The 14,991-nt window shown below is 32.9% G+C and overlaps 1 protein-coding gene across 2 annotated transcripts in view; it reads right to left on the reverse strand.

Moving 5' to 3' along the window:
* LOC107303057 (cell division cycle protein 27 homolog) overlaps positions 1 to 14,991 on the reverse strand; it is a 44,748-nt gene that overhangs the window by 20,163 nt on the left and 9,594 nt on the right. The window contains exons 4-14 of one of the 2 annotated variants that reach the window (XM_015832247.1): positions 12,802 to 12,927; positions 10,562 to 10,659; positions 8,762 to 8,916; positions 8,445 to 8,656; positions 6,644 to 6,758; positions 5,781 to 5,896; positions 5,518 to 5,617; positions 3,631 to 3,838; positions 3,021 to 3,190; positions 2,292 to 2,444; positions 1,815 to 2,023 (exon numbers count right to left, since the gene is read on the reverse strand). In XM_015832247.1, coding sequence (XP_015687733.1) covers positions 1,815 to 2,023; positions 2,292 to 2,444; positions 3,021 to 3,190; positions 3,631 to 3,838; positions 5,518 to 5,617; positions 5,781 to 5,896; positions 6,644 to 6,758; positions 8,445 to 8,656; positions 8,762 to 8,916; positions 10,562 to 10,659; positions 12,802 to 12,927 — 1,662 coding nt within the window. Of the gene's footprint in view, positions 1 to 1,814; positions 2,024 to 2,291; positions 2,445 to 3,020; positions 3,194 to 3,630; positions 3,839 to 5,517; positions 5,618 to 5,780; positions 5,897 to 6,643; positions 6,759 to 8,444; positions 8,657 to 8,761; positions 8,917 to 10,561; positions 10,660 to 12,801; positions 12,928 to 14,991 lie in introns of both variants that reach the window. The other variant, XM_015832246.1, reaches the window with a different exon arrangement.

Consider the following 14,991-nt stretch of genomic DNA (forward strand, 5'->3'; position numbering starts at 1 on the left):
TTCCACATAGTTGGATTGAGAAATGTCTCAAAATTTTTGGAATCAGTAGAAATATTCCACAAACTTTTGACAACAATGCTATGGGTAATGGGGAAGAATTAGGAGCAGCTGAAACTAAATGTTAAATTTTTCAAGGTGACTTATTACAATTTTTCTTCTTTATACTATCAATGTTCCCACTGACAACAATACTGAACAAAACAACTTTAGATATCAGTTGGCTACAAAAGGAATAAAAGTTTTGCACTTGCTCTATATGAATTATTTAAAATTATTTGGAAAAATGAAGGCTGAATTGGATTCCCTGCTAAAAAGCATAAAAGAATTCAGCAAAGATACTGGGATGCAATTTGGCATTGATAAGTGTGGAACCTTAGCCATAAAGGCAAATAAAATTGTTGTAAATGATTTGAAATTTTGATAAAGACAATAGCACCAAAAAAGGGTAAAGTATTTGGACAGTTTTGATTCACTGCAGAGAACCAAGTCACAGAAAGCACTTCTACCAGATATAATAAACGAGTTTGGAAAATTTTGAAATCAAAACTAAATGATGGAAATATCTTCAAAGCAATTAAAGTTCCTGTTATTCAATATATAGTGGGAATAATTGACTGGACCCAGATGAAACTTAGTAACTTGGATCAGAAAACAAGAAAACTAATGACAATGCACCATGTTTTATATCCAAAAGGTGGTATCAGTTTGCTGTATTGGCCAAGAACCAATCGGGAGAGAACTTTCATAGGTGAAACAAACTGGAGAACTAAAAATATGGCTTGAAGGACTACATAAAGAAAAGCTAAGGAAATTGCTGATGGAAATCAATCAAGGACAACTCTTGAAAATAAAATGAAGTTTTGAGTATTGAAAAGAAACAATTTAAAGCTGATTCAAGCCAATGCATGGTCAATATTTGAAGGATATAGAAGGGAAAGCTGGTAAGAATCCTATATGGAACTGGTTAAGATCAGGAGTGTTAAAAAAAGAAACTAAAGAGTTTATTTTAACAGTTGAAGAACAAACTTTGCTAACTAATTGCATGAAAGCAAAAAATTCAACTGGTAACAAACAGCAGCAAATGTTACTTTTTAGAAAAAAAGGTTGAACAATTGACCATTTAATCAGTGGCTACAACAAAATTTTGCAAACTGGCTATAAGCATCATCATAATGAGTTGCCAAAAATTATTCATTTGTAACTTTGGCAGAGGTTTAGATTTCAGTAGCAAAAACAGAAAAATATCAAACTGAGATTTTGGAAAATGAGTGGGTTAAGATTCTACACTTTAAAATTCAAACAAATAGGCACTATGTTCATGACATGCTTAATATAGCAATTATTGGGGGGGAGGAACAAGATACTGAGATTTGCATCCTCTGTTATACCAATCATTATTGAAGCCATTGGAACAATACCCAAAGGTATTGTATTTTGAAATTTAGAATTTATCAGACCTGAACATCTTAATTTTACAAAACAAACTCCAATTTGCTTGGAACTGCCTATATCGTTAGGCATTACCTTAGTTATTATTAGGTCCTTGGTTAGGACTTGAATTATTAAGTTTCCACCAGTCTTCACCATAATTCTAACTGTAGATTACCCACATATAATACTAATAGACATGTATAGACCTGTACATCTATGAGAACTGGACTGAAATTATAAATAGAAAATTAGAGAGAAAAGTAAATCCTTTTTGTACTCCAGAACTAAGCTATATTGAGGATGGAAATGAGATTGTTTAATACTTTGAGGGGTAAATATATTCCCAACCTTCACCATTTTTATTAATCAAAAAAAATTCTCACCAAGCATTGTAGTGCCTTGGATTCATTCTGATTGCATTCCTAAAGCAGGATAATGCTCTCTCAAGTTCTTCTGTCAGCACAAATTCATGTCCCAAGAGAGTATAGGCATAAGCATAATTTGGATCAACTTGAATAGCTCTCTGGAAAAACTTGATAGCAATGTCATGTTCCCTTTGCAAACTGAAGCAATTTCCTGCAGCACACCATGCCTGGAAGAATGAAAAAGTAGAAGATATACCACAAAACTATGATTTCCCCCGCTTTCTACTTTTGAGTAGTATAATAAGAGGGAGAAGAAAATATTAATGAACTACTATTAACTACTAGTTACTATTTAAGTGCTCAGTCACATAAGAGTTTGCAAAGTAAAATAAAGTAATTTCAACCTCAAATTTGTTAATTTAAATTGAAGGAAAGATTCAGAAGCTAAACTGTAGTAAAAAAAAATGCCTGCCTCAAAATAGCCAGAAATGATACCTCTGGTGAATTTTTATCCATCTCAGTTAAGTCTTTCGAAAGGACTGAAAGAGCTACATCTTTCTGCAGATGCCACAATGTGGTTGAATAGATTTCCATGCCTTCTACTCTGTAGTTTTCAATCCTTCTTACTTCAGAGAATATTCTCTCAGCCTATGACAGTAATGAACAAATGAACATGAACATATTTAATCAACATGATCAATTTTTGACATAACATGAGTATATTTAGATATATACTTTAAATGAAACTGCTGGTTTTGATACAAGGGTATACTTTACTTAATAAATTAAATGTTTCATCTTTAAGAGAAGTGTGATTCATTCTCAGCAAATTTTATTTTAAAAAAATGAGACAATATCCATTTTCTCCTCCTTACACAGAACCACATAGCCAGAAATTGTTTCTGTATTAATTGACCTATTTAGAGAGTATCTAAAAGGAATTCATAAGATACCCTGAAAACAGAGCATGGTAAGGAATGAAATAAAGAACAGCAGCACTTATAAACAGCTATTCAATATTATTATTATTTTTGCAATGCCGAGATGGATGTCAATATATTAAGAGTTCTTTCAAGCCTAGAACTTCTCATTAGGATTGTTAAAAGATGAAGAGCAAAGGAAATTTGAACTAGTTTTCAGTTTATGTTTTGGGGTCAATTTTTGTACAATTCACTGCAGTACAAATACAGGATATAGTATAAAAAAATTACATGGCCTCTTTACCTGCATATATTCTGCAAGTTCAAAGTAAGCTCTTCCAATATGACATAGCACCCAGCCTGTGTTGTAGTGGTGAGAAGGCAAATGACTCAGTATATGAATGGCTTCTTTGCAATTGTAGGAACACAAGGCTAAATATCCTTTCCCCATATCACGAAGAAGGCTCATCAAACCTTCTAGGAAAAAATGCAATAAATACACAGAACAAAGAGATCAAGATATACTTGCTTAAAATTGCCTCTGTGCTACTGGTGATAAATGTGGCAGATATTCTCAAGAAACCTAGAGGAAATTCCAACAGTTTGAGTTAACAAAACACAACTGTGTTCTTCCAGTGAATTAGAATAGAATAGAATAGAATAGAATAGAATAGAATAGAACTAAAGAGATCTAGTTAAAATCTAAACTTTTGAGATATAAATTCATATACAAATATCCTCTGGATTCCACACATGATGGCAACTTAATTAGAAAGAACAAGAATGAACTTGCCCTGTTCATTTTAACTCAATTCCACAGGTATTTTCTGTTTCTCTTGCTTTTGAATTTTATGTTACCACTACCTTTTGGGTTGGCACAAGTTTATAATAATTCTCAGGAATATTCTACATACCTGCTGCAGCTTTCTGTAATGTAAATGCCTGGATTTGTGGCGTTACTGAGGTAATCTTTCCTTCTGAAATAATGGACGAATCAAGTTTGGTGATTTCCAAACTGTCATTTATGTTTGGCTGTGTGATCCCTCCTTTACTGGTTTTACATTTTGTCTTTCGGTTTGCAATTTTTGGTGGAAACTTCATTTTTAACTTTTTACTATTTTCCTATGAAAGAAGAAAAAACATTTGAAATAATCTTTCTTGCAACCAAATAGCAAATTATACCATTCAAAACAGAAATCTGCAAAACAATTCAAGATAGAAATTTAGAGGAACTTCATTTTGGTTTGAATGGGGAACCTCAGCCCAATTACATATGTGATTTCATTTAATTTCATGTGATGTGCTACTGAAATATGTACTACATAGCCCTATTCACTCGCTTTGGCTTTTGCCTATTTTTTCCAAGGCTTTGTCATTTTTGATGAAATTTTATGGCTTTAAACTAATATGTGATTTTATACAACATATATCATTATGGAATAATGGAATGAGACACCAAAACACCCAATTTCTATAATAGTATTAACTAAGCCTATAGAATAGAAGATGCCAGTGATATCTTTCCACCCAGATTTTAATATCATAGACTCTCAATTCCACTCAAGAAATCTGAACTAGAGCTGTTCTACTATACACCAACAATACATTTTAGTATGGACCGAGTAATTATACTGATGTGAGGAAGGTGGATAGCTCAAAAGCAGAGGATGTAACAGTACTGGATAAAGTATCTTCAGAATGTTTGCCATTACAGCTTTATTACACTTCATTACTGATTTAATGGATTTTGATATTATTTTTCCCAGTGATTTCAATATGAAAGATGCTTTGAAAGGATGATAGCTCTTCAATGTCTTCAACTGAAATATATCTAAAACATGTGTACAATTTTATTTAGAGTACTTCTCTACATCTGAAATGAAGGATAATCTGTAACATTATCATATGAAACATTTGTAATGGGGTTGCATCACATTTGTGTCAAAAACCCTGAGGCGCTTCCAAATTGAAAGGATTGGCCAGTGATACCACCTTTGCCTGGGGGATGCCCAGTTAGGGGCTCCTTTCATGTCCTCGGCAAGAACTGGAGTGAAGGGTTGAAGCTCACCCTGTCCCATGGCAGCACTTGGTTCGCGAATGCAGGCTTGCTGCTTGTCAATCCAGCGTCCTAATCACATGAGCCACTGTGCTCCATTGTAATGGAGTAAAAATAATTATTTGTTTTACAATGAAAACAAGGAGTATTAATTTGTTGTGACATATGTTTTCACAGCCTAGGGCAATGCTGCTCAGTCTCAACAACTTTAAGATATCTGGACTTCAACTTTCAGAATCCCCCAGCCAGGGAATTCTAGCAGTTCAACAAAGTTAAAATCAATTCTTCTCAAAAATATTTGAAATCAATATGAAGGTGACAGTCCTGTTTTAATTATATCTGTAGTCCCATTAAATATTTCTGCTGCTGCCAATTTAGGCTCTGAATTTCTTAAAAAATATTAATCAATGAGAGCACACCGACTTCCTGACCTTCCGGAAAAACCTAAAGACCTAGTTCTGCCAGTTAGCTTGGAGTCCCAATAGGCGAATATCACAGTGGAGGTGGTTGATCAACAACGGATCCCACCTCCCCACATCCTGCTCCCACCCTCTTTTAAGTGGGACATGGTATTCTGGGTCTTATATTAACTTATGTTTTTAATTTATATAGTTTTTATTTTTTATGATTATAAGCCACCAAGTATTACCTTAAGGTAAGATGGGCGGTCAACACATATACATACATACATACATACATACATACATACATACATACATACATACTGTGCAGAATTCCCATTTACCTTGGTTGTAGAACTATCACTGGAGAACAAACGTGAACTTCTTCGAGGCAGCACATTAGGGGGAGCAGCAATAGTTGGGCTCAATACCTGAGGAGTTGTACTGGAGAGAGAAATCAAATTTCTTAACATAATTTATGGGGTTAGGGTTTTAACTGTTTCTCAATCAGAAATACAGGAAACATGATAACAACAGATGCAGCCTAGGAACGAAAACATACATCAGGAAGGAAAATTATACACCAGGCTAGGAAAACACTGCATACCTTGTCTGGGCGCCTGAACTTTGGGTCTGGGCAACAAGGATTGGTGTTACTTCCCGACTATTACCGCTTTGTGAGAAGACCGACTTTGTTCCAGCTTGATTTATTCTGGTAACAGTCTATACAAAAATGTATCATAATGTTAATTGTGCATTATATTTATAGCAATTGCAGATTATGACTTATGACCTTCATTGGCAGAGATAGGGGACAATCTGCTAAATGTATTAATTTTATTAGTTCATTATATTACCTAGAAAGAAAAATGTTACGTAGAAAGTGATATGCATTTTATTGCACGGTTACCACCATAAAATTAGCTTTGGCAAACATCACTGTTAAGACATGTTCTTTTCTTCTTATAGGCCTACAACTATAGCAGAGCAATGACAGATAATTGAATTCTGCAATGCACTCACAACTTCATTGATGTGTGTGTGTGTGTATACATATGACAAAATAACTTTGGTTTTCATATTAATTCTGCCACATATTAAATGGTTTTTTTCTACCAGATTTTGAATACTTGCTCTAAAGTACATTCCTTTATGAGCTAGCATTAAAAAAGCAGTGTAAACATGAAAGTTTGCAAAGGATTTTATGATTTGTAAAGATAAGCATCTTAATGTAATTTAAAAATAAAATTCCAGTTTCTACATCTTGGAAAAATGTATATTAAAAATATTTCCAGATTATCTATATAAGGTGTCTGCATATTTTTTTTGCATACTGCAAAAATAACAGAGGGGAAATTCACAGAAACATCACAAAGTGGCTTTGACATTTTTATTCTTGTAAGGAACTACTAGCCATCATTTTACAGATCCTTGAGCAATTTTAGCTGCACATCTTTCAGCACAAGATACCTTCTTGGAAGGGGCTCCTTGAGGTGGCACATCAATTACAGAAGAAGAGTTTGTACAGTTTTGTAAATAAGATCCATCTCCAGGGCTAGGGGTTTCCAATGGCAATATTCCAAAGCTGAGGAAATATACAAGAGCATTTCAATATATGTGTGTGTGTGTGTGTGAGTGTGTGTGTGAGTGTGTGTTCCTAAAGAAAGAGGAGGCAGAAAAAGAGAGGATTTTTGAAAACAAGAAAAATTTGCAGGCCTAAGGCTTGTTCATGCATTGCGAGGTATCTTTCTTTTGAGAATAACAATTTACAAACTTCCAGTTATACTGTGTATGCTTTAAAAAATATAACACTAAGATGATACTATGTTCAAGTGTAGGGATTAGCTCCATTTTTTGTTTGTTATCAAAAGAAGATTTGACATTTTTCATTTTTGGATTTATAATTTAAGGCTATAGAATACTTTGCAGGAAAACAACTATTCTAATGAAAATGATGAGAGCCAGTCTAGTGTAGTTTAATGGTCAAGGCATCAGGCTAGAAGCCAGGAGACTGAGTTCTAATCCTGCTTAGACAAAAAGTCAGCTGGGTGAACTTAGGCTAGTCATTTTCTCTCAGCCTGCAAAGGAAGCAATGACAAACCACTTCTAAAAAATCTTGCAAAGAAAACTGCAGGGACTTGTCCAAGCAGACTCCAAATAGTGGATACGATTGAACAGAAGAAAAAAATGAAAAAGATGTAGCATACTCATTTTAAATAAATGAAAAATAAAAAATGAAAACTATTCAAGCTCATCAGGATAAAAATAATAGCTAATTTATTGTCATTTATCTTCAAAACAATCATATGAAGTAATTTAGCTGTGGGGAAAAAGCAAAATTGAAATCTACAAGTAGTCTCTGGGTAATTATGAAGCAGGTCAGCAAGAGTTTCTGATTTCCACATTTAATAACAGCAACATCAAAAATATTTTCCCACCTAAATTAAGTTGCTGAAATGAAGAAAGCTTGGGGGAAACTGGGATGGGCTATGTGTTCAATTCAGCTCTGGTTCTGAAAACAAATTTGAAGGCTTAGAATATGCTATAATTTTTAAAATATATCCAAAAAAATAGTGTTTAGTTAATAGATTTAGGCAAATTCAAGTGATTACTTGGGGGGGGGGGCATATACCTGAGTAAATTTGAATTGGGTCACACAACTATTGTAACATATATTTTTGTGTATTAGAGCCCACATTAATAAATCATTAAACACATTCATAAAGGTTATTTTTAGACAATGATTTGTTTGTCCTATGCAAAATGTAGAACAATAACATAAAAAACTGACTTTAAATGACAATATTTAGAAAGCAACTAAAGTATATTTTACAACTCTCTAGATATTTTGCTGCTTTAGCTCCCAAGACTCACAGGGAATCTCTAAGAGGAAATTATTTTATTAATACATTTGATCCAATTAATTCAGGTCTTTATTGAATCCTTATATTCATTATCCATTGTGAGTAATAGATATACATATAAGATTATTTAATCAATTTACTGCTATTGCAAATGGTGTTCTTGTGCACATTTTAATTTTACACTCAGAAATTTACTGGATCTCTCACATTTCATATTCTAAAAAATTAGGATGCCTCCTCAATACATTTGCACATTCATTTATGCATCTCATAAAGTAAATTCTCTTCTATAAAAGCATATGTCAGTCTATATTTATTAGCACACAGAGTCCCCCTAGGTCTCTTCTGTTATTCTTCTAATAATGCTTCCTAAGAGAAAATGGAGGAACGACTTTCAGATTCTTTACCTTGGTGTTAAAGGGCTCAGAGCAGCTGGTCCACCTAGAAGACTCCGGCCAGTTTTTGGTTTGTTCTGAGCCTGTTTTGTTAAAAAGGCAGTTCCTGATCCAAGAGATACAGCATCTGGTGAAATTACAGCCGAGTCAATATAAGAAATGGAGGAATCTGTGTTGGAGGAATATTTAGAGTTGGAGGACTCCAGGTTGAGTCTGTTTAATTCCTGAAAAACAAAACCATTTCTTAAAGACAATACACATTTTTTCTAAATAGCATGAACATAAACTATAAAGATGGTGGTTATTAAGTATGACTGGTAGAAACATACAAGTGTATCTTGTGGTGTTTCCATAAGAACTGTTTCTGGCTGTCTGTGGATTATGCTGTGATTAGATACCACCGTTGTACATGTGTTAGGCAAACAGCTGCTGAAGTTCTGTATAGAAGTTAACTTGAAAGTTTGGTCAGGGTCTGGCTTCTCACCTGTAATGAAAATGAAAGGGATTGGGAGGCACAGGAAGATACAAAAAAGAAAAAAGGAATGTTTTAGACCAATCCTATTTAACCCCATAGCATTGAATGTGTATGTGAAATTTATTGCTATTAAACATTATAACAATCAATATTTTAAACACAAGAGTAGGTAACATAGCACTAATCAGACATTTTGGACTATAGTTCATATCACCTCCCCATTTTTGTGCGATCTACCAAATGAGAACTGCAATGAACTTCTTGAGGGCGTCAGATTGCTTACCTTTTGCCATACATATCCAATTCAGCCAAAGGTGACACAATTTTTTTTAGAATAGTTTCTAATGTCTGATCCATGGTAGTTATATCACTGATAGGTAGATGTAAGACTAGAATTTTGTTTTAAATAATGGCCTGTTACTAAAGGGAATGGTTGGATTTGCAGGATTTGTATTCTGCCCATTCAAATAATAGATATCTAACAAATAATAATATAACTTAATATATCCAAAAACTAATATAGTCAAAAATAACTTAAAACATATACTATCAGCAATATAACAAAAAGAAAAAATATAAATTAAAATTAAATTAAGCTAACAGAAAAAAGTGAAATGCAATTAGAATTAAGATAAAGCAGAATTAAAACCAGCAGTACTCATTAGATCACACATTCCAAATACCCTGCAGAAGAGCCAAGAATTTTCCTGCCTTTATTATTTTTATAAGTAACTCAGGGCAATGGATATACTTAATACTCCTTTTTCCTCCTATTTTCCTCATAACAAACCTGTGAGATGAATTGGGGGAGAGAGTTGGTTTTTATGCCTAAAATTCATACTTTCCTTGTTTCTAGTTTTGTGCCTTAACCACTACACCAAATTGGCTCTATTTCTATTCAAAAAGTTTTGGAAATTTGTGGAAGTCATTCCCTTTACTGAATAGTAGGCTATTATTTTAAAAAGTTCTATTCTAATTACATATCTACTTATTTTTACATCTTTAAATGATGAAGTTTATTGTAATCCTATGGTTAGAATCATGTACTGAAAAGTATACTAGCTCCAAGCAGACACCTAGCTACAATGATTGGTACTAGTGGACAATCTGGGGAGAGATAAGTATAGTATGATAGCTCTTGATGTGTATTTAATCAAATTTTATTTTATTTTATTTTCCTGGTGCCCATGAACATGCACCCTCCCTTCCTTAGTGCAGCATACAAATTGTTTGCAAAATGTTTTCATTCCTTTTTTAGAATATATTGCAGTTATGTTTATCTCCAAATTATAGATTTTTTTTACAAATTTTCTGTCTGAAACAGGATACGACATTATGTCAGACAGCTGCTGAGATCAACTTCAGTCCTGAAAATAAATTTTGAAAGAGACAGCATCTAAAATTAAGACTTATACGAGCCAGCATGAATCATATTAATAAAAACAATAGAATGAGCTTTCATAAAAAAAGGAAAGCATCCAAAACAATAACTCATATTTCTGTTGAATTTTAGTGTCAAGTAAGACAAATCTCAAAGAAAAATATTTATAAACATTTGCAATTTTTTCCAGCTCATAACAGAAGACATGCTCTGCCTCCCATTCCTAATCAGAATAATTAATACAGAGATGATAAAAAATTGAAGAATACCTACCTATTTCACATAGTGATTCAAAAGGGGACCAGAGAAAGGGATTTAAACTAAGGCTCTTTTGGTAACATTCAGATCCTTTGGCAAGTCGATCTGTCTTACTGTTAATGAAAAAGATAATGCAGAGAGAAAAGAGTTCAGCAGAAAAGTAACAAGAACCAGCCATTCTCCATAGATTATATTATTAATATTAGAATTCTCACTTGCATTTGGTTAGTTAGATATTAGAGAGTTAAATAGAGATAGAAAAATCTATACATTTCTTACTTAATAACTTGCATATGTTACATAAACTTTATGCAAACTATATATTCCTAAAAAAAATGAGAGTCAGCTAAATGGCTAGAACAGAATGTCTTAGTAAAATTACACTGGTAATTTTATCAGACATTCTGTTATAGTGCCCAAGCATTTTTGAAAGAGGTTTTGTATCTTAGGAAAGATAGAAATTAGAAAAAAGATATTTAACTTTGTATTGAAATTCAAGGGATGCAAACTCTCTAACAATGAGATCCATGAACATACATTCCAGTGATGAGATGAATAAGAGCTACTCTTTTAATTCATGCTAGATATATAGACATTTTAAGATTTTCATAGAGCTTTTAAATTCAAATACAAAACAAATATGTAGTTTCTCCCAGTTTAGGAACAGCAGTAAGGAGATAAGTGCATTGCAAGTCAACCACAGATTATGAATACCAACCAAAATGCATGAATTCCTGCCTTATCAGAGTCAAAAAAATCTTGAAATGATAGAGAATATATATATATAAGTAGTCCTCAACTTACGACCACAACTGAGCCCAAAATTTATGTGAGAAATTTGTTAAGTGAGTTTTGCCCCATTTTACAACTTTTCTTGCCACATCTGTTAAGTGAATCACTACAGTTGTTAAATTAGTAATACCGTTGATAAATTAATCTGGCTTCCCCATTGACTTTGCTTGTCAGAAGATCACAAAAGTTGATCACATGAGCATGGGACACTGCAACCATCATACATGAGAAGCTGAGAAGCATTCGAATGTGTATCACATGACCATGGAGATGCTGCAATGGTCATAAGTGTGAAAAATGGTCATAATTTTTTTCAATGCTGTTGTAACTTCAAACAATCACTAAACGAACTGTTTTAAGTCGAGGACTACCTGTATTCTGTATACATCGGTACACATATATATGTACTGCACATATCATACTGTTGGTCAACAGCACTTGTTTTTGGAAGAATTACACTCCTACATGAGGAGTAGATGTCCAAGGAATTTGGAAAAATCTAAACATAATAAAGTTCCAATAAAGGAGAGTATTTGTAGCTTAGGGTTGAAATGAGGGGTCCCTGGTGCTCTCTAAACCTGGTTGTTTTCTCACAGACATTTTATTATCCAAGCTAGGTAATATTATCAGTGCTAGTTTGGGTAATGAAATGTCTGCAAGAAAACAACCAAGTTCAGAGAGCACCAAGGACTCTTCAATAATAAAGTTCTAAGAGAAACATTTCTGTATTACTTATATATATCCAGATCACTGACAAATACGTTGAATGTTTCTTGCATAAATGAATCTTCTCAGAAGGAAGTATCTATATCTGAAGCTTTACAATAGAAATAGAGTGCTTACTTATAAGTAAAGAAGCTTCTCTTTGCTAAAGAAAACTGTGTGTCTATAATCCAAACCATAAAAGTGGGATAAAATATAATGATAAAGACCATTAGCATTGACAAATTCACTATCTATCAACTGCAAAAGGCAGCTTTACTTGAAAAATCTTATATCCTGTGACAATATCTCTAGCACCGTTAAATATCAACATCTGCCTATTCCAGGTCATTTGGAAGGACTCAATAGGCAAATAAAAATGTCAAATCCAGTCTGAACCTCTGATTGTGCAATGAAACATAATAAAGCAAAGATTGTGCCAATAGTTACAGGCACCTTGGGTGCAATCTCAAAATATCTGGCTCATCACTTGAGCACATCAGGTGCATCAACATTTACAAAATCACCATCAATCAATTGCAAATAGCAGCTTTACTTGAAACAGCTTACAAAGAATAACATCTGCCTATCTCAGGTCATTGGAAGGACTTGGTAGGTGGATAAAAATGCTAAATCCACTTTAATCTGGTTGACTGACTATGCAACAACCCATAATAATAAATCTACACATGTGTAAGTTCATCATATTGGGTGATGATAGTGGAACAGCAATTTATCCCCCAAAAATAGAGAAGCCATACCAGTACACATGGCCCAGAAGGGATAGTGTGAAACATGCAGAATCTCCAAACTCAGTTACAATGTCCTCATGACTTTTCTGTTTGTTAAAAACTCCACCAGACAGAATCTGTTCTCCTTCTGCGAGTCTGCTTAAAGATAGTAAAATAGAAATTAAGAAAAATAAACAGAAGAGCAAAATGAAATAAGAGCAATGGAAATGAGATGGATAAAGGTTTACTTCTCAGTTTAAAAAAAAAAATGTTTTATTGATTTTTAACATACACCTTAATATTTGATAAACAGCGTGTTGTCTGGATTAGTGTTTAAAAAACAATAAATAACAATTAATTTCTATAATTCTATATTCCATATAATAGCTTTACTTGATTTCCTCTTCTTCCAATAATATTCTCTTTTGCCAACCTTAAATTAATACAGTTCTTATTTAAATAAATGACAATTGAATATAGACATTTTTCTCATGTTTCTGGAAATAATAACCACATCAATATAAAGCTTCTTTTCATTGATCATCTTGATTGCCTCGTCATAAATTCTATTTACAAAATTCTTATTTAAATTTGTTTTCCCCACAATATTCAAAGCATTCTTACTGGTTAAGATTTTCTCAAAATTAGTTACACTTAAGTATTTAAATCTTTTTTCTCATACAAGCCATCACATTTTTATATTTCTCATATCTTAAAGAAAAAAAAGACAAAACAGAGAAAACATTTCTTTTATATAAACCATCCCAACATTTTTATATTTCTCGTCAAAAAATCAAACACAAAAGAAAAAAGACATACTATGTTGAGGGGTTCATCCCTTTTAAACTAATCTTCATTTATATTCAAAATCTTTCTATTTCTTTAATCATATTCAAACAAATGTTTAATTTTTAAATACTCTCTCTGGTAATTCCCATCATCTAATTTCTTAATTCTCACTTTAGATTTATTTTTTTTTTGCCCAAAATCTTTCCTGTTCAATATACTTCGATGAATCAAAGAATATTCCCATAATCTTATAAATGTTGTTGTAGGTACAAAAGGCAAAACAGGTAAGATGTTTTTATAGGAAGGTTTCGCCCCTTTGTATTCATTGAATTTTTTCCCCTTTCTTTCTTGATTTTATTTATTTTTTGTCTTTCAAGTTCTTGTAATTCTTCTGGCAAAATCCATTTTGCCAAATCTTTTTTCTTGTCCTCAAACTTATTTTGTAATATTAAAGTGTAGTTTGTCTTTTCCGTGTCCAGAGTTTCCTGTAAATTTTTTTCCATCCGGGTTAAGTCAACTTCCTTGTATTGTTAAATTCCATCTTGAAATCTTTCTCCTTTGTCTCGTATTCAGTAGTCTGTTTTTTCTGCTCACTCTCTATTTTTATTTTATGAGAATTTTTATATTGTAAAGTTAAATCGGAGATGTATTCATTTATGTTTTCAAAGTTATTTTTAATTTCCTTGTGGTTTGAGATCATTGTTGTTTGGATTAGTTGCAACATAGCATAGATCTCCTTCTGGAAAGTATTTGTTTTTTCTTGGTATATTCTTTCTGCAGATCTCTGGTTTTCCATGATAGCCAAAAATCAGGGTTTTCCTTTCTCTGCAGACAGCTTTAGAGTCACAGATAAGTTAGTATTTGTAACCCAGAAAGGTCAATTCTTTTTTTTTTTTTTTAGAGTTTATAATTCTCACTTTGTAGATAGCCCAAAATGTTTTCTATTCTCTGTTATTAAGACATTGAAGGTCACCAAAATCAAATTTATCTTTTCTTGGGCTTTGCCAGTCCCTGTAATAGAGCAGCTGCTGTTGTATATTTTCATCCACCACTAGATGTCAGCATCAGTTCTTCAGAAGTAAATAATAGACAATTATTTACTTCTATTTTCATGATGTAAAAAGAAAATCTTAACAGATTCCACCGATTTCAAACTTATCCAAATTAAGTCTTATATTCTTTTCATTTCAGTATATTTCTGTTCCCCCTGAAAAGTTTAATTCACTGCTTCTGTCTGCAGGAGGGTGGGGCAAAGGTCCCCCTCCTTCTCACTTTTGGAGGCTTTTTGCGTCTTGGGGTTTCTCTTTATTTTTTTCCCCAGGAAATCAATTTTCAAATAGAAGAGAGAAAATTACTGTTCTTACCCAGTTCCAAACACGTTGTTTACAGTCAGCTTGAAGTTGTACTTTTGGACTTCAGTTGCTTGTAGCT

Source organism: Protobothrops mucrosquamatus, unplaced genomic scaffold, assembly GCF_001527695.2.
Source record: "Protobothrops mucrosquamatus isolate PMUCROS unplaced genomic scaffold, P.Mucros_1.0 scaffold1, whole genome shotgun sequence".
NCBI classification, from domain to species: Eukaryota; Metazoa; Chordata; class Lepidosauria; order Squamata; family Viperidae; genus Protobothrops; species Protobothrops mucrosquamatus.